General features: G+C 33.3%; 1 protein-coding gene and 1 long non-coding RNA gene across 2 annotated transcripts; both read right to left on the bottom strand.

Moving 5' to 3' along the window:
- Positions 1–3,090: 3,090 nt before the first annotated feature.
- On the bottom strand, positions 3,091–8,865 carry LOC114307862 (monosaccharide-sensing protein 2). The gene is made up of 6 exons (XM_028253312.2): positions 8,678–8,865; positions 8,259–8,499; positions 6,709–7,275; positions 5,158–6,017; positions 4,342–4,529; positions 3,091–3,894 (listed from the first exon to the last, which is right to left on the bottom strand). Exons 2-6 carry the CDS (start codon positions 8,335–8,337, stop codon positions 3,456–3,458), a joined length of 2,133 nt encoding a protein of 710 aa, XP_028109113.2. The 5' UTR covers positions 8,338–8,499; positions 8,678–8,865; the 3' UTR covers positions 3,091–3,455.
- Positions 8,866–17,518: 8,653 nt separating this feature from the next.
- LOC114304578 (uncharacterized) lies at positions 17,519–18,331 on the bottom strand. The gene is made up of 2 exons (XR_003644085.2): positions 17,895–18,331; positions 17,519–17,817 (listed from the first exon to the last, which is right to left on the bottom strand). It is a non-coding gene; the product is annotated as an uncharacterized LOC114304578 (long non-coding RNA).
- Positions 18,332–18,636: the final 305 nt, after the last annotated feature.

Below are 18,636 nucleotides of genomic sequence, written 5' to 3'. Positions count from 1 at the left end.
ATAAGTCTTACACTCGAGCGTTCGTCGAGCATGAAAATCACATAACTAGTACTTTTTTCAAAATTTGCAGAGTGCTCGAGCGTGGGAAGTTGGGCTCGAGCGGGACCCTATTTTCAATAAGTTTTGTTAAATGCGTTCAAGTACATTTTAGCATCCTCATTGCATCCTAGGCATTCCTAATCCAAGATTAAAACATAACAATGAGGGTGAAATGTAGAAACACACTAAGAACAAAACATAGTGAGTTAGATATATTCCAGCGTGTGTTTCAAATGTGTATTTGCTATGTGTTGATGTAGGTCACGTGCCGTAAGTTGTTTGATTAGTCTGCTCTGTCTGTCTGCACCCGAAGCCAATTGTGAGTAATAACTTAGTAAAGCTATGTTCAACTTTATTTATTTTCTGTATGATGAATTATGATATGTTTTCTGAAATGATATGTTCTGTACAATGAATGATTGTCCAATTTCTGACAATGTATTCGTGGCATCCTTAGCATCATGTGATATCGGTTAGCTGTTACTCGGTATTGGAGGTTCCATTATGGAACTTACTATGTCTACATTCTGTTACCCGTACCGGAGGCTCTATCATGGGGCTCAGCATATCTGTTATCTGTTACCCAGATCCGGAGGTTCCTTTATGGAACTAGTTACTCATAACCACCATCTGTTTTGTATCTATTCTGTTAGCGCTAATGGATGTATCACTTATAATTTAGCATGAACTTTAATTTCTGTGTATGATTTGGACAAGATTATGAATATGGATCTTCTTTTGTTTCTAAAATAAATATGAATCTATTTTCTGGAGTTGATATGGGACATCATTCATGGAAATCCTTTACTTTGTTATTATTCACTGGGCTTCCGCTCACTATTTATATTATGTATGTAGGTGACCAGGCACATGATCAGGGCCAGAGTTGATGGCCTGGGATTCCGTTTTGTCAACCACCCTTTGCGCCTCCCGAGGAGGTTCTAGACCAAGTCAAGTCGTGTGGCCATGTCTTTTTTAGTGTTCAATACTTTGTTTTCTCTTGTTTAATGAACAGTTTATTTTTGGTTATCTGTACATGGGGTGACGTATAATTACTGTATCTATGTGATGTCATGTGTATGCTTATAAAGTTTGACATTATTTTGTCCCATGTCTATCTGCACAGCTCAATGGACGTTATATTTTGTATATTTGCTTCCGCAGCCCCTTGATTATACGTTATTCTGTTCAGAGGCCTTTGGTAATCCAAGGATTACTGGCAGATTACAATGCTAAACCTATAGGGGCGAGTTTGGGTCGTGATAGGTCGACCTTATTTGGGCCCTGTCGGGCCTTATTTGGGGTCGGTCGGGCTCTAATTTTTGGTCAGCAGTATGTTTTGCAGAAAACAGAGGGCAGTGGCTGAAGGTGAAACAGAACAGTCCGGGCAAATAGAGCAGTTTCTGGACACTGCGCATGCGAGCATTGTGCATCCTTGTTTGATGATTAATCATTAATTATTATTGTTGTAATTAATTATTATTGTTGTACTTAATTAATATTGTTGTAGTCATTGTTTATTTATAATTGTTATATCTAGTTAACTTAAATAGCTAGTTCATTTCTTTGGTATTCATTAGAATTTGTAATGAAGTAGATAGCTAGCTTGTCTCTTTAATTCATTTATTCGAATTTGTAATAGTTAGTTTATTTGGACATTAGAATATTCATTCGAACCCTCCTACGTGAGGGCAAAACTTGTAATAATGTGTATATCTTCCAACCCCACGTCTTTCTCTCTTTTATTTACTCGCTTATGATGGGTAGTTTAGAACATCATGTTTCTTTTAGCATTTCTCATGATTTGCATTCACTTGTCTTGTATGCATCAAGGCTCAGTTCATCATTCTAATAAGTATTGTCGTTTATTACTTCGTTGAATACGTGTTTAAACCGCATGTTTCCAAATTGATTTGCATGACATAATTAGTAGCCGAGTCTATAAGTTGCATCATTGCATGTGTTGCATTAGTCATGTTGTGTTAATTAGGATCATGCATTTTTTTTTTTCTAACTCTTTTATTTCTTTTGGCTTGCCTTGGAGTATTAGGTGAGCACTTATTGCTTTAGCATGCCGCATGCGTGCGATTATTGCCATGATAAGCATGAATATCACAAGGCTAAGTGCTTAATTGATATATCTGCTTGAATGCCTATGGATGAAGGCTAATTGCTTGAATTGGAATAAATTTGAGTAAATGTACATATGAGATCACTTTTTCAAGTGGTACATATTCGAAACAATTTTCAAACAAACATGAAATCAAAGTGTTCCAATTTTTACAAATTAGTCTATATTTGTGTACAACACATAGTAATGTTAGCCTAATAACCGAAACAAGAGCATATAATATAGATAAAAATCATATCATGATTAGTAGGGGCCGATCTTTGATCGGGTGAGTGGGGTACTCAATTCATGACATTCCCCTTTCGTACCTAAGTTCCTAAGCTGAGATAATCTTGGTAATGACGGGCATGTGGCCTTTGTCACGAGTCATAGATTTCCTAAATTTTTCAAAAATATTTAGGTGACGACTCTGTAATCTGGCAAAGCAGTCCATTTTTGACATATTTGATTCAAAATCAATTTTCTAAAAAATTTGTTAGATTTGGACTCTTTTGTGTTTATCTATTTTACATTGCAATTGTGAGATCAGATTCGGAACCACGAGAGTCCAAACTATAAGACTAATCGTATCCGAAAGGAGCACGAAAAGTCGAGTTACAACACCCCAAAGAACTTTCTAGTTGTCATTGAATAATATGCATTACATGTTGTGTTGTGCGACTTCCACAATAAATGCAAGTTACAGCTGATCCTGAATGCATAGAACAGGATCACACACTTCATTTCGTTTGGCCAAACATTTTGAGGCTAATTTTCATTTCAATATGGAAACAAGTTTTCCACGTAACAAGAATATCTATCTGTCTATCTAATCTATGCACAATCATAACACAACTTCAAGAAAAATCCCAAAATGGTGTCCTATTATCAAGCAAAAATAAGTAATTAATTAAATTAAAGTGGACAAGTTTGATATACAAAAAAAATGGCCTTTTTTTTCTAAATGGTATCATCCATACTTATAATAACAAACTCAAACATCCACAAGAATTCCAGAAAGAAATTAAACTCCTCCATCAAAATCTTTGTGAAAACCAGAAAAAGGAAGAGAAACAACCACAAACAAAACGCCTAAAATAGAAAAGAAAAAAAAATGCATTCCCCCGCCAAACAATCCCCTATCCTTGTGATAAAAATTACTCTAATTTTTTCCCCAATAATCACCATCACCACCAGTGTATTTCAACTCTAAACAACCTTTTCAATCCTATCATCACAGTATTTATCAGCATATTTTGCTCTTCATATTGCAAAACAATCAAACCAACGAAAACTCTCAATTCACTCAGTCATTTCCAGTATCAACTTTTGCGCCAACAGCAAAGAACTCAGTGATGACTTCAAGAGGCATTCCCTTTGTTTCGGGGACTTTTAGGTAAACAAAGACCCAGGCAACAGTGCAAACAATGGCATAGATTCCAAAGACACCGCCAAGGCCAATGGAGGTGAGCATCATGGGGAGAGTGTAGGTGACCACAATGTCACCAAACCAAAATGTTAGTGCACATATAGCAATGCAGAGGCCACGGACACGTGTGGGAAAGATTTCGGAGCAGAGGATGTTTGGGATTGGACCAAAGCCCATGACAAAGGTGCAAAAGTAGACCACGACACAAATGGTTGAGATTATGGCATGGACGACTGAACCCATGTCAATAATGTTGCCAAGGACTAGTATGAGAAGTGATACTAATAAGACCGGTAGAGTAGAGAGCAAAAGCCACCTGTGGAAGAAAATACACAATCAAGAAAAAGGAAAAGAGAATAGATAGGAAATTAGCATTACTTGTTTGGTTACCATGAAAAATGATGAAGAAATGAAAATATGATGAAAGTATGTGAAAATTTCAGTCTTAAAAACCAGTTTTCCTAATTTTTCAGTTTCTTTGAGAGTAGGGAAAAGTAAAAACATTTCTCTTCTCTTTTGCTAACAGTTCTGATTTCGAAACAAAACAAAAAAATGTGACATAAGATTCAACTGAAGCATCTTATTAGGTAACGTTTTTCGTTTTCTTTTTCTGTTTTCATCTCTAGAAAAGACTTGCTTGGCAAATTGTTCTGAGGAAAATTCTTTGAAAGCAACCTACTTTTAAACACGAAACCATACCAAGAATTTTCAAATATTTAGACTTCATCCTCATCAAAGAAAAAAAGACAAAGGAAAAAAGTACCTTCTGCCCGCAAGATCCATAAGTCTCATGGCAAGGCCAATGCTTGGAAGCATCAATAAAGTTGTGACACCACTTATAAGCAGAGATGCAGAGTCTGCACGAATCCCCAAATTCGATAGAAGAACTCCAACGCCCGCTTGTTCAAGAATTTGAGGAGTGTAGTACATAACCCCATTTATGCCAGAAAACTACACACAAAAAAAATTAAAATAAATAAATAATAGAATTATCCATAAGAAACAATGCAAAACCTTTATCTAAACCCTAACGAGATTAGCATTAAAAATTATCAATCTTATTATAATAGAGTAAATAGCAAGGATAATATGAAAATAGTTGGAACAGAACAATTTAACCTCAAATTCTAGAAAGTAAATATAAACTATGATTAAGAAGGCATGACACAATGTGAGGTGTAATGATTCATATTCAAAGGATCCACAGAGATGTCTGTATAATTATATCTATTATTTGCTCACCCAAGAATCATTCATGTTTGGTTGTGTTTTTGTTTTCTTTGTTTTTATTTTTCATTTTCACTTTTCATGTTTTCAGAAACAAAAAAATTAATGAAAAGTTCAAAAACAGCCACCGTGGTCATATCACTTTTATTTTTGTATAAAAATAGTTTTCAAAATTTTGAAAACTACTTTTTGGTGTTTACTAAAGAAGTGGGTTATTTTCAGAAAATTTTCCCAAGACAGTTTTGTGAAACAAGTTTATGTGTTTCCCGGAAAAAAACAGAAACAGAAACAGAAAGCAAAATCTCAAATAACAGAATTAGTAAAATCACTTTGTTCCCATTTATGTTCTTACCTGCTGAAGTATTTGAATTCCCACACCAACAATCAATGCATGCTTGACCCCCGGTTCAAAAAGATCGGCCCAACTCGGCCCTCTAGCAGCACTTTCCGATGGTTGAACCATATCCGGGAACTGACCAATCGCATCCTTGGACCGAAGAGCAGATTGGCTCACCAGAGCGGAAGCATGAATAAATTCCCCTTCAACGGGAGCATCACCGCCCACAAGCGACAAAATCGACCCCTGCCTTGATCCAGGTGTTGTCTCCTGGTGCAAATAGATCCTTTTTAGCCCTCCTGCCTTTTTACCATCTTGCCCTTTCTCCTCGGACCACTTATACGCCAGCTGCCAACCACCTCCAATCCCCATTCCACTGACTGTTTCTCCCATTTCCTTATCCACGTTTGAACCGTGGCGTGACAACAAGGGGCTACGCAAATTGTCATCTGATTCAGCCCCAGAAGCATCGGACGCCTGGTGATCAGCATTCTCCACGTCCACGTGTTCAGTTTTGCCTTGATCATTCACGTTGAACATGCTTCCAAAGTTGGGGAAAAGCATGCTTCGCATGCTTCCTCCCATATCTGGAAGCTTCTCATGAACACTTCCAAAGAGAGTGACCATTGGATCGATGAGAGACATGCTCTGGTTTGCCATGCTTCCATAGCGGGAAACAAGACCAAGTGTGCTTTGACCGGTGACAGGTTTTGCAATCCATGAGACTCCTTCTTCAGCGCCGTATAACCTGATTTGATCTTTCTCTTGAACATGTTCCGGGTTGTCACCAAGCTCGTTGGCCGGCCCAATTATGTACTCTTCTATAGATGTTTCGCCTGCAGCACCAAGTCCTTCGACCAGCAAAGCCATTTCGCCTGAGCATAAAAACAAAAACCACAAATTAAGATGAGAAATCATAAATTGTGTCGAATAACTTTCTTTCTATTTTTTTTTTTTTTTTTTTTCCACTTATGTTTTCAACAAGTGGGAAATCAATATACTCCAAAGAGAATTTAGTCTTTCAGAACTAATTGTGAAATAAGGAACAGTGAAAGAAAGTGCCCAAATCAGAATTAGCTTTCATCTGTCGAGGATACAACAACTAATATATGAATTTGGATATGAGACTGCATACAATATCTTCATTCGCAATGCCAAGATATATTAACTACAAAATTATTCATTTGGATTCCACTAATTTGATGAACTCTAATCGAGTTCTAGTTCCAAATTAAATATCAAACACTAGCAATTCTGAAAAAAAATCACATCAAAGGCCTTGATAAGTGAAGTAGGTTCTTCGGTTTAGGTAGAATAACTTTTATATGTGTACTGAATTATCACAGAGAAAATGATGAATGCATAAAAGACAACTTTGGAGTCATTTGATAAAGTTGTCAGTTTCCTTTCTTGTGTGTGAGACAAAATAAACCATTTACTAATAAACAGAAGTAATGGTGTGAAAATATTTAGGAGTCATTTGATAACGTTGCCAGTTTCCTGTTTCATATGTCTGACAAAAAAAAAAACATGCCATTCACTAAGAAATAGAAGTATTGATCGAACCTGAGACATCTTCCCGGCTACGTAGTCTCTGTAGAACCTGTTTAGCCTCTACCATCCGGCCTTTACTCACTAACCACCTCGGAGATTCAGGCAGGAACATAACTGTCAAAACGAAATAAACAACAGAAGGAATAGAAAGAACCCCGAGCATCAACCTCCAGCTTGGTGCATCCATCAGTGACATTCCAAAGACCATACAGTATGACATAAACATTCCAGCAGAACCGGTGAACTGTGGGAGAGTATTTAACAGTCCTCTTATTTCTGGTGGGGCTGTCTCGGATATATAGACAGGAACGAGAGTAACAGCTAGGCCAATTCCGAACCCATCCAACAGTCTTGCTATTAGCAGAACATAGACATTGGGAGACCAAATCATTACTAGGCCGCTGAGGAAATAAAGAACTGATGAGATTATCAGCATGGGACGACGACCAACAGAGTCTGATACGGGTCCAGAGAATGTTGTGATCACTGTTGCTCCAATTAATGACATTGCCACAATTAGGCCTTCAATTGTTGGTTCACTCTGCAAATTGAATTCTTTCTTGATGTAAAGAACGGACCCTGCAACAGATCAGATCAGATGTGCTGTCCTTTTAGCAGTGAGATTTGAGATCTATAACCAAATTAGTTGACAGCAAACACTAAAAATCAAGTTAAATTTTAATAAAGATTCAAAAGACATATATGTCCTGTTAAAAGCCTATACACTCAGTGAAGCTCTATAAGTTAACCTTTACTACCCACAAATTTTTTGTCATTTACCAACACTGTACTTGTCGTTGGTGTCTCATATTCTACTCGGTTTACGTTTAAAAACCGTTGGTAACCTCCACGGCCTGATTAACCGTTAGGTCCAACTCAGTTCTTGTTTTATTCGGATCTTAGTAAATATATTATGGGCTCTTTTGGGGGATTAGGGTAATGATATTAGATAGAAATTTTGTTACAAATGGCTTGGAGAAAAACAAGCACTCTTTGTAATTTCTCCTCTTTTGGTAGTAAAACTCTCTATTGTTCTTCACGCGTGGACAAAGGCTTATAGTCAAACTATATGTATCTTTGTGTTCTTGTGTGATTGCTATGTTTTACTTTCTCATTTCTGTTTATTCCATCATAACAATCCTAATAATATCTAAAAAGAAAAGAAAAAAAAAGTAGTCCAAGTGCACAAGGGTCCCGCTAATAAAGGATCTAGAGAGGGTTAAATAAATACAACCTTACTCCACATGCAGAGAGACTGTTTTCGGGTATGAACCCATGATGCCCAGATCGCAATAGAGCAACCTTACCGTTGTGCCAAACCCCACCCTCGCCAAAGCAATGATTTCAAACTCAAAACAGAAAATGTGTGATGTGATGTAAGAATCTTTTTACACAGATGACAATCATGTCATGAAATGGATCTAAATCAATGAACAGAAGAACAAAGATATCATACAGAGACTCAAGTGTTAAATTGCATCAAATGAAAGCGATTTTCAAGAAATCAATATACATTATATACAAGAACAGTACAATGAGTATGATAAAACAATGGGACATACCTGCAATTGTAGCATTGTCCCATCCTTGCAAAAAGTTGCCAATGGCAGCAGCAATAGCTACTAGCACAGCTCCACTCATCCTTCTCCAATAATCCGAAACCTTCTATCCAAATTTTACTACAATCCAATCTTTGATTCTTCAACTACTAAGCCACTTTTTTGTTTTCTTCCCTCTGATCAACCCTTTATAACATTAAAATAATGCCAATGCCGAGTATTTCCCAATTATACCCAATTGATCCTACAACCGAAAATTGTGGAGAAAACAAGATCTGATCAATATTCAAAACCACAAAGAGGGATCAATCCCAGCATTATTAGAGATGCATAAATGGAATTGGTGCAACTTGAATCTATGAATCTTCAACCTATTAATGCCTATACATATATACATACATTCAAACATAAAAGTTATGTACCTCGAAAAAGATTTGAAAATAAAGTATACGATAGTGTGATGTGAATGAATATGATCTAACACAATGCTCTTTTTGGGTACTTAATTTGAATTCCTAGTATTGTTGGTATGGAAAAATTTCAAGAAACAGAGAGAACCCAGAAATGATATGGAGATGGTGATGAACTTGAAGAAACAAAAAGAACCCATAAATGTGATATGTTGATATGCACACACATATATATACATTCACACATATTGATGGCATTGGTAATTGTGAATTGGAAACATGTTGTTACCACCTTTTTTGAGCAAAAACAATAAAATGCTTTTGTGTTTTGAAAAGTGAAACACTGTTTTGAGCGTACCAGGGATTGCACAGTTGTCAACCAATCAGCAACAAATGGTCAGAGAGAGAAAGAGAGAGGGGGGGTTGAACTCAAATCAGATACAGATCTGTGTGCATAAAACAAATGAATAGAAAAGACAAGAAAGATTGTGTGTGAAAAAGTGTATTTTTATTTGTTGTTATATTTTTTTGGAGAAAAAAAATGAGGAGAGTGAATCTGTCAAGCTGTCAAGATGACAGAGAGAGAGAGAGAGAGAGAGAGAAAAGAAGTGATGTGATCGGAAAACCAGTTCAAAATGGGGGAAGATGTGGAGAGACAAGCGAGGAACGTGCTTGGCTGATCTGTTTTCCCATTTTTATACATGGCTCAGAGTTTTACTTGGAAATGATTCTTTATTTTTTTTCTTTTCTTTTCATTTCAGACTTTTTGGACACTGGACACCCTCATGCCCGTTTGGGAATTTGATTATTTTAATTAAATTTTTTTTTTTTTGACTATTTAAGTATTTTAACTTAGAAAATTGTATTTGAGATAATAGTTTTTTTTAAAAAAAGTTAATTTGATGATTGTAAAAAAATAATAATAATAATAATTATAGTTTGAATGTGATATTTTGTCTTATTAATTATTTTAATTTATTTTATCTTTATTGATTATTTTAATATATAAAAAAAAAGCCGCAATCATGTTGTTATATTTTATATTTGTTAACAACTAATAATATATTATTTTACATTTTAATCAAATATGAAAAGGGGGGGTATATTGTAATTTGGCAAAATTACAAAAAAAGAAAAAAAGAATATAATAGCTTTTATGTTGGGGGAAAGAAAAATGCTGTATACCACTATTTTTTGACACCATGTTGTATCATCGCCTATATAGATACTTATGATTGGTTCTCTTCTTTACAAATAATTTTTAAGAAATTAAGAAAGACAAATAATATATTGCCATGTATATGATATAGATGGATGAAAAAAAAGCAAATAATATATTATCATTAATGAGAAGGGTTTGGCTCCTTTTGGAGGTCTATTATGGTGATTTGAGTTACTCATTTTATAGATTCATATGTACAGTTTTTTTTTTCTTTTTTCTTTCCGCTCTAAATATGTATAGATTATTCATGTAAATATTATATTAATATGATAATTATAACAATATAATTTCATTAGATTTTTACTAAAAAATGGCACAATCCATTTCAAACTCATACTTGTTTATTTTATAATACAAATCTCATTAAATTATTTGATTATAATTATCATATTAAATTAATTTTTTTGTAAATGATTTACACACTTACAAAATTAATAATTTAAATTACAGAAGTGATTGGTAGCTCGAATCTGCCTTCCCCGAATTCCCCCGAAAATCAAAACGACGTCGTTTCGTCGTTTTGATTTATTTTATTTTATTTTTTTCAAAAGAAGGAAGAAGAAGAAGAGAAGGAAGAAGAAGGACTGGAGGGGCCAAACAAAATCGGGCTAGAGACGGAGGCGGGGGACGGGGGCGGAGGCACAGGCACAGGCACAGGCACAGGCACAGGCGGGGCTGCGACGAGGCGATGATCAGGCGACGGCGGCGCGACGATCGGGCGGAGGCTACGACGGGCGGAGCTCCTCCTCTTCCCCTCTCTTCTCTCTCTCATTTCAGGCTATGCGGAGGGGGAGGGGGGGAAATTTCGGGGAAAAAAACATTTCTGTTTAAATTATTAGAATGGAAGTCATGATGGACCTCACGAGCCCAGCTCAGCTGGATTGGACAATGTGCTTGGTACAATTAATTATAAAAAATTTATTGATTTATAATTAATTTAGCACTCCAATTTCCCATGTATAGCTTATTATTTACTATTTTTAGTCGATGGTATGAATTTTAGTGTCCATTTCAATAAATCCCCCACCAACACATGGAGCATAAGCTTATGACCATACATCTTACTTAAAAATTGAGTACTAAACAATAATTAAATGATGATTTGGTGATGAGTTGTGATCTAATAGTATAAGTGGTGATGAGTTGTGATATAATAATATCGAATTCATTAGTCTTCAATTTGAGAAAATTGATATTCACATTTCTTTTAGTCACACATACTCTCACACTTCCCATTGTGAGACACAATCTCATGTATAAAAAGTTTGTTTATATATTATTACTAAATCAATCAATTCTAGGCGTTAAATCCTATTAGGAAGGAATTCAACAATTGGTTAGTGATAAATAAAACATAATATAAAAACGAGGTGAATTTCTCAAAATATTATTTACCACACAATATGATCAGAAATTGTGATTCTAATTTTACTTTGATCTTACCAAAATCGTTGTTTATGCATATGCGTTTGACATGTTGATAAAAAAAAAAAAAGTCAATTTTTTTGTTTTTATTTTTAGTGAGTTTTTTTTCCAAATTTGTATCAATTTTTTTTATTACTTTTATAATCCGCCTAGTGTAGACGAGTCTAAAAAGTAAAAAAATATATATAATAATAAAATGTAAAATGTTTACTAAAAACTAAAAAAAAAAAAGTCAAAAAAATTATTATTTTTTATTTTTTATTTGCCTTTAGTGGACTTTTCTTTTAATTTTTTTTAAAACTTATATAAGTCGTCTAATCGAATAAAATTTAAAAAATTATTTTTTAAAAAAATTATCTAAAAATGGGGAAGAACAAAAAAAAAAAAAAAAACTACTTGAAAAAGCAAATCCCAAATGAGCCAGGGACATGAACAGAGATGTTAGACAACCTTCTATTTCCTTGACCGTTAGCGATCCAAAAGTCCATTTGCAATGCATCACCATTATCTCATATGCCTTAAATTTATAATTTCTTATATATATATATATATATATATATATATATTGTTTCATGTGTATTTTGGGGAAAATAGAGGAATCATGTATACTATTACATATTTTTTTAATAAATATTATTAATTATTGCAATAAATGTCTTCTTGATTTATCATAATTTATGATAGAGTTATGTATCTGAGTTTTGTTAATAGTGTTCTTAGGACAATTGATAATAAGTTTGACAAGTTTATACATAATGTATGGGAGTGTGCGTAACATATAATGTATAATTAATTTAAATATTGTTAACTAATACTCTTAAGACACTCATTAATCAAACATAAAATACTACTTAACATTTGTTACAAAAATTCATAATATTAACCTAAAAAAATTGTAAAAGAATACATACGATATGGCCTATTTTAAAAAGTATGTTAAAAAGTTTATTTTTTGACATTTTTTTTAAAAAAATGTGTAAAAAATAGAGAGATAATCAGCTTGCTTATTTTCATTTTTCAAAAAATATTTTTCAAAAAATTCTACTATCTTATTTTCCGTATTTTTTTGTTTTTACTGAATTTTTTTAATATTTTAAACAATTTTTTTACTTTTTAGACACACCTAACATAAATACACCTAAAAAGTAAAAAAAATATAAAAAAAATCTTTTAAAAATTCACTAAATACCAAAAATACAAAAAAAATATAAGAATTCAGTACATTTTTTATATTTCTATGTATTTATTAATTTTTTAAAATATTTTTTCACAAATTTTTTACTTTTTAGATACATCTAACTAAGTTGTATCTAAAAAAGTAAAAAAAAAATGTTTAAAATTTAAAAAATATTCACTAAAAATAAAAGAATACGAAAACCAAAAAATTTAATTTTCAAAAAATTTAATCCAGAAAACTCAAACCAAACACACTGAATATGATTTTAAAATGTCAAAAAAAAAAAAGAGTGCTTACATGTAGATCTTAATAAGTAGACTTATTATTTAATAAGTCCTATGAAAAAAAATTGTCATAAAAAAAGTTACTAATTGTAAGTTTTAGTGAAAATTATCAAAATCATGACAAAAAAAAGTCCCTAATTGTAAATTTTTTTTAGCAACATATATAAAAAATTGTCACAAAAAAATTATTTTTAACGACAATTTTACTAAGACTTATTTTTAATAGGGTTTGATGGGAATTAAGTCTAACTATTAGGACTTATTGATAATTTACACCAAAAAAATAATAATAAAATTACTTTAAATCTAATTACCAAAAGAGGCGCTTGTATCTTTTAGGATATATACCGGAGCATTTCCCAAAACAGATTTTGGCCCTATTTAGGGGGGTGTTTGTTTCAGCTTTTCAGAGCCAACTTATGACTTTTAGCTTTGAAAAAATTATTTTGGACTGTTTGGTTAAACTTATTTCAAACAGCTTCTAATTCTGACAGCTTATTTTAACTCAAAAAAACTGATTCTGAGGAGCTGCTCACCCCTTGCTTCTGATTATCAGCTTCTGCTGTGGACATGTTTTATTTTTTATTTTTTTAAAAATAGAAAAAGACTCAAATGGACTATAGATTATTATTATTATTATTTATGAGAAATGTAGACGAACAAAAAATAAAAATTAATTGAAAAAGTTATTTCACAGCTTATTTAACAAACACTACTCAGCAACTCAAATCTATAATCTAACAGCTACACCAAACAAATTAACAACTTCTGATTAAAGTCATAATTTATAATCTGTTAAGCTATAATTTATAAGTTGTTTTAACAGCTACACCAAACGGGGCCTTAGTAGGGCTTATTTCTGCTTTTAGCTTAATTTAAGCTATTTTGATGTGTTTTGTTCAGCTTAACAATACAGGTTATAACTTTTTGTAAGTCAAAAATTAACTTATTCTTTAAGTGGGAGAGGAGAAGCTTAATTTATAACTCAAAAATCAACTTATGTTCACAGCTACAAACTATAAGCTGTTAAGCTATAAGTTATAATTATTTTCCTACAGCTCTACCAAACGGGGCCTTTATTTGGTTATTATGGGATACTTCTTATTTAAGTCCTAGTCCTCCACATGAATCATTTCTTGTTTAGCATCTCAAATATGGAAAGCAAAAATCATTAATTAAGAGAAATATTTTGAAACCATTCTCACATGAAGTTGGATTGGACCTGAACTTTTAAATTTATCCAGCTAATAATTAAATGAATTTTCATTTTTTTGAGTCAAACTCAAGAATTAGATACTGTTGGCTTTCGAAGGTTAATTATGTAATTTTAAATGTGTCAGTAAGAATCAATCAGTCCTTACAGAATTTTAATTGCTAACTAATTATCAGACAATTATGTTGAAATTCTTTAAGCCTCTGTTAATATATATAATATATCTACATAGATAATATATATAATCTATATACATAGATTAGATTAATGTATAGTTAGTGGCAGTAGTGGCATTGTGCTTTTGGCTGCTTTTCCTTTTTGTCCCTTTCCTATGATGGTGTCTGTATAGCATTAGCATCTTCCCATCTCCTATATATGAAGGAGTGTGTGTATCTATTGCAAGTGAGATTGAATAAACAGAGTTCTATTTCCCTCTTTCTCTATATCCATTAAATTTAATATGGTATCAGAGTTAGGTTAAGAACTTAGTATTTTTCGCTTCACCGGCGGGCGGCAACCTCGCCTTGGCCGCCCGCCGAACCTCAACCTAGTCCGCTTGTTTTTCTACACATACATTCTTTCATAATTGAGCTCTTCTCTGCCTTTACAATGGCTGCCAACGAAGACCAAGCTTTTCCAGACCTCACCATGGATTCATATGAAGCAACAAAGAGTCAAACCCCGAATCGACCACCACCGCCGTCGCACAGCACCCATCGCCACCCCCGCCTTCCGCGCATTCATCTCCAACATCTCTGCCACCCCCGCCTTCCTTCATATGGTGAAAGCAGAGCAAGTACCTCAGGTCTCTCTTCTTTGTCGAGATCAGCAGCTTTGGAGTCGAGCTTCATAGCCTCCACGGTGAGATCGGTAGAGTGCTCGATCCAGTAGCTCTTTTGCATCTCACTTCTTCTCCATGAGCAGCCATGGTTGACTCTTCTACAGAGATGGTGAAAATGGAGGCAAATGGATCTATTTTTTTTTTCTTTTTCTTTTATCTATTTCTTTTAATTTATTATTCTCTTTATATGTATAACCCATGTGTGTATCTCTTTATTCCCACTTCCTTCCCCTCTCCAATAAAATAATTCTCCACTACCTCATCTACATATGAATACCCAGCTCTCTCTCCACTTTATCACATGGGCGTGTCCCCTCTCTCTCCTCCTATCACGTTTGATTTCAAAATCAATTATTTTTATTTATTTTCTCCAAACTACTTTTGCACTCTTTTACATACCCACATTTATTTTTCTTTCTCATCCTTTCTTTTAAACTTTTCTTTCCACAACTCCCCTTTCTTTTCTTTTCTTTTCTTTTCTTTTCTTTATTCTCTACCGACACCACACTCCACTCTCTCTCTCTCTTTTTTGATTTCCATTACGTTATTATTTATTTATTTATTTTTCTCTCTCTATATATATATTTTTATTATCCTCTGTTCCCACTCACCCCCCTCTGTCAAGCTCACCCTCACCTTTCTTTTATTATTTATATATATATGTTTTACTATAATCTCTTACCCGAACACTCAACACCAAAAAAAAAAAAAAAAACACAAATCAACCATTCACACCAACTGCTTTTCTGCTCAGTCTTGTGTCATACATGTCCTCCAGATTTGCACAACACTCTCATTTTTATTCCTATCGGGGATCCACCCCGCTCACCGTTCTACACCACCAAAAAAAAAAAAATACAAACAAATAACAAAAGAAAATACAAAAAAAAAAAAAAACCCTTTCTATCAATTTTTTTTTTTTTTTAACATCTTCACTCTGTGTTGAGCTGTTTTACTCCACTTTATTAATCCCTTTGTTTCAACCTCAAATAGGTTTCTATCTTCACACCTATTTGAGTTTGAGGGGGGGTTATACATATATCATGGTGAGCATGGTTACACACCATGCGAACCACCCAAGCTAATAAGCATGGTTATCTACCATGGGAACCACTCAAGCCATCCCATGGCGCACTCCCTAAGTCGCCCCCTTGGTGCACCACCACAGCTTTTACAACGGTCCGGCATGACCCCGTAAACTGTCCCGACATTGATTCAGACATTATCAGCTACAACGATCCGACACGACCATACAGTGTCTTCTCCAACGGTGTGACACGACCATACCGTGTCTTCAACAACAATTTGACACAACCATACAGTGTCTCCTATCCTATTTTATTTTATTTATCAGTTTACTTTTCTGTTTTGTTACTCTCTCCAAACTCAAGTTGGTTAGTACCTATCCTCCTTGAGTTTGAGGGGGGTTGTTAATATATATAATATATCTACATAGATAATATATATAATCTATATACATAGATTAGATTAATGTATAGTTAGTGGCAGTAGTGGCATTGTGCTTTCGGCTGCTTTTCCTTTCTGTCCCTTTCCTATGATGGTGTCTGTATAGCATTAGCATCTTCCCATCTCCTATATATGAAGGAGTGTGTGTATCTATTGCAAGTGAGATTGAATAAACAGAGTTCTATTTCCCTCTTTCTCTATATCCATTAAATTTAATAGCCTCAATGAAGAAAACTTTTATTGGTGGTTTGTTTGAGGAGAAATTTATAAGAAATAACGAATACAAAATAATTCAGAAACTGAACTTCATTAAGTAAATAGAAACTTACAATGAAATGACCTAGCCTTGAAAAGGTTTACAACAACGACTACTTGAAACTACTCCTGAGAAAAAAGTGCAATACAGGAATTGAAATGCTGGAAATGTAAAGAATTGAAAATATAAAACTGGAAAGAAATATAAAGTAAATAAACTGATTTCTATATCTGAGTCTAGATCCTTTACCATGTAATCATGAATGACTATTTATAGGCAAAATATTTGTGAGAAAAAACTTTCAGTAATAACTACCCAATAACCACCTAAAACTATCCATTCTTCCATCTTCATTATCATAATACCACATATCCCTCTATGTCTTCATAACTTGCTTTGACCTCTAATTTATGTTCTATATTCTCCACTTTGTTTTCTATATTCTTTCACATTATGCTCCATAATCTTACACATTCTCCATCATCTTTTCACATATGTTTAATAATTCATAACTTCTCATAACATTTAAATGAGTAGAAGAGTATCACGTGTCTTGTAATTTATCAATAATAATAATAATAATAATTACAAATTTATGACCCCAACAGATACATTATACAATATGCAGTCAGACTGATGTCACTGCAGGAAATACAGTTTTCAATGGCGTTTTTAAAACGCCGCTAAATATGTAAAAAACGCCGCTAAAACTTTTGATGACGTTTTTATTATACGTCGAAGATACAGCCGTCGTTATATGTTTGCGACGTTTAAAAAACACCGTTGTAGACCTTATTGTGACGTTTTAAAAACGTCATGCTACAGTCACCAGTGGTGATTCCTTTCGGCGAGATGACGTCATACATACCCTATAGCGGCATTTTTTACAAAAACGCCACTAAATCATTTTTCTTCCTTTTCTTTTTTGTTTTGTTTTGCAGGAATGCAACCTAATGAAATTTTAATCATTCAGCAATAATATTTTATTTGCTACTAGTTAGAATTCTCCAAAATATATTCAAACCCTGTTTTAAAAAATATATACATTCGACCAAACACATCAAAATTGAAATTACAAAAATCACAACCAAATTCATATACTCTATCATCATCTCAAATTTAAAATACTAAGAAAAGAATAAATGTAACAAAAAAAAAAAAGGTACAAATATGATTGATACACAACACTTCGAACCATCAATTTCGAACTTCTTTAACTTTGGAAAAAAGTTTCCCAATTTTTCCCGAGTTCATATAAGTTGCATTCCTGCCAAAAAAAAGGAAGACAACATTTCACACAACTGAAATGTAGAAAATATTAGAGATGAATCACGATCAAATCACCTTGTCTAGCCAAACTGCAACATATGATTTTAATCCATAAGTTACCTGCAGAAATTTCCCAAGAAATACAAAACACAATACTTTAAAAGAAATTACACAAATAAATTAAAAACTCCTCTCTATTTTTGAGTCATGAGTTCTATATATTTTTCTGCACGTTTACCCTATGTAGCTAAACCCTATATAAATTTCAGAACTTGATTATATATGTAGATGCCAAGATACAGATTTCAACTAATCAAGTTCATAAAAGCCATTTAGAGCAATCCACAGCCATAACCCGATGTAGAACAAAACCCTATATGGAAGAAGATCTGTTTTACAAACCAAGTGCGCAAAAATAAGATTACCAAAATGAAAATCAAATGAGAAGTACTCGAGATTGAAGGAGACATATCAAAGAGCTAAAATTCTAGTCTTCATTTAACCAGACTGAATGTGTACAGATACATAACTATTTCTTAAGTGTTTAGGCAGGGCTTTAGATCAACATATAAATAAATAAATAATAAATGAAGAAGGCAGTTATATTACACAAATACATATATACATACATACATACATATATATAAATAAATAAAAAATAAATGAAGAAGGCAGTTATGCTCCATAATCCTGCACATTCTCTATCATCTTTTCATATATGTTTAATAATTCATAACTTCTCATAACATTTAAATGAGTAAAAGAGTATCACGTGTCTTTTAATTTATCAATAATAATAATAATAATAATAATTACA

The sequence above is a fragment of the Camellia sinensis genome, chromosome 4 (genome assembly GCF_055761805.1).
Source record: "Camellia sinensis isolate YWXY chromosome 4, ASM5576180v1, whole genome shotgun sequence".
Taxonomy (NCBI): domain Eukaryota; kingdom Viridiplantae; phylum Streptophyta; class Magnoliopsida; order Ericales; family Theaceae; genus Camellia; species Camellia sinensis.
The sequence above is the reverse complement of the archived record's forward strand: the minus strand, read 5'-3'. Positions and strand labels throughout refer to the sequence as shown.

What these genes read in the sequence shown, in the direction of transcription:
- LOC114307862 (XM_028253312.2), bottom strand. Translation starts at nt 8,337, where the DNA reads ATGAGTGGAGCTGTGCTAGTAGCTATTGCTGCTGCCATTGGCAACTTT. An exon ending in GGACAATGCTACAATTGCAG is followed by an intron (nt 7,276 to 8,258) that starts GTATGTCCCATT and finishes GATCTGTTGCAG; the next exon opens with GGTCCGTTCTTTACATCAAG. An exon ending in TAGCCGGGAAGATGTCTCAG is followed by an intron (nt 6,018 to 6,708) that starts GTTCGATCAATA and finishes TTTTATGCTCAG; the next exon opens with GCGAAATGGCTTTGCTGGTC.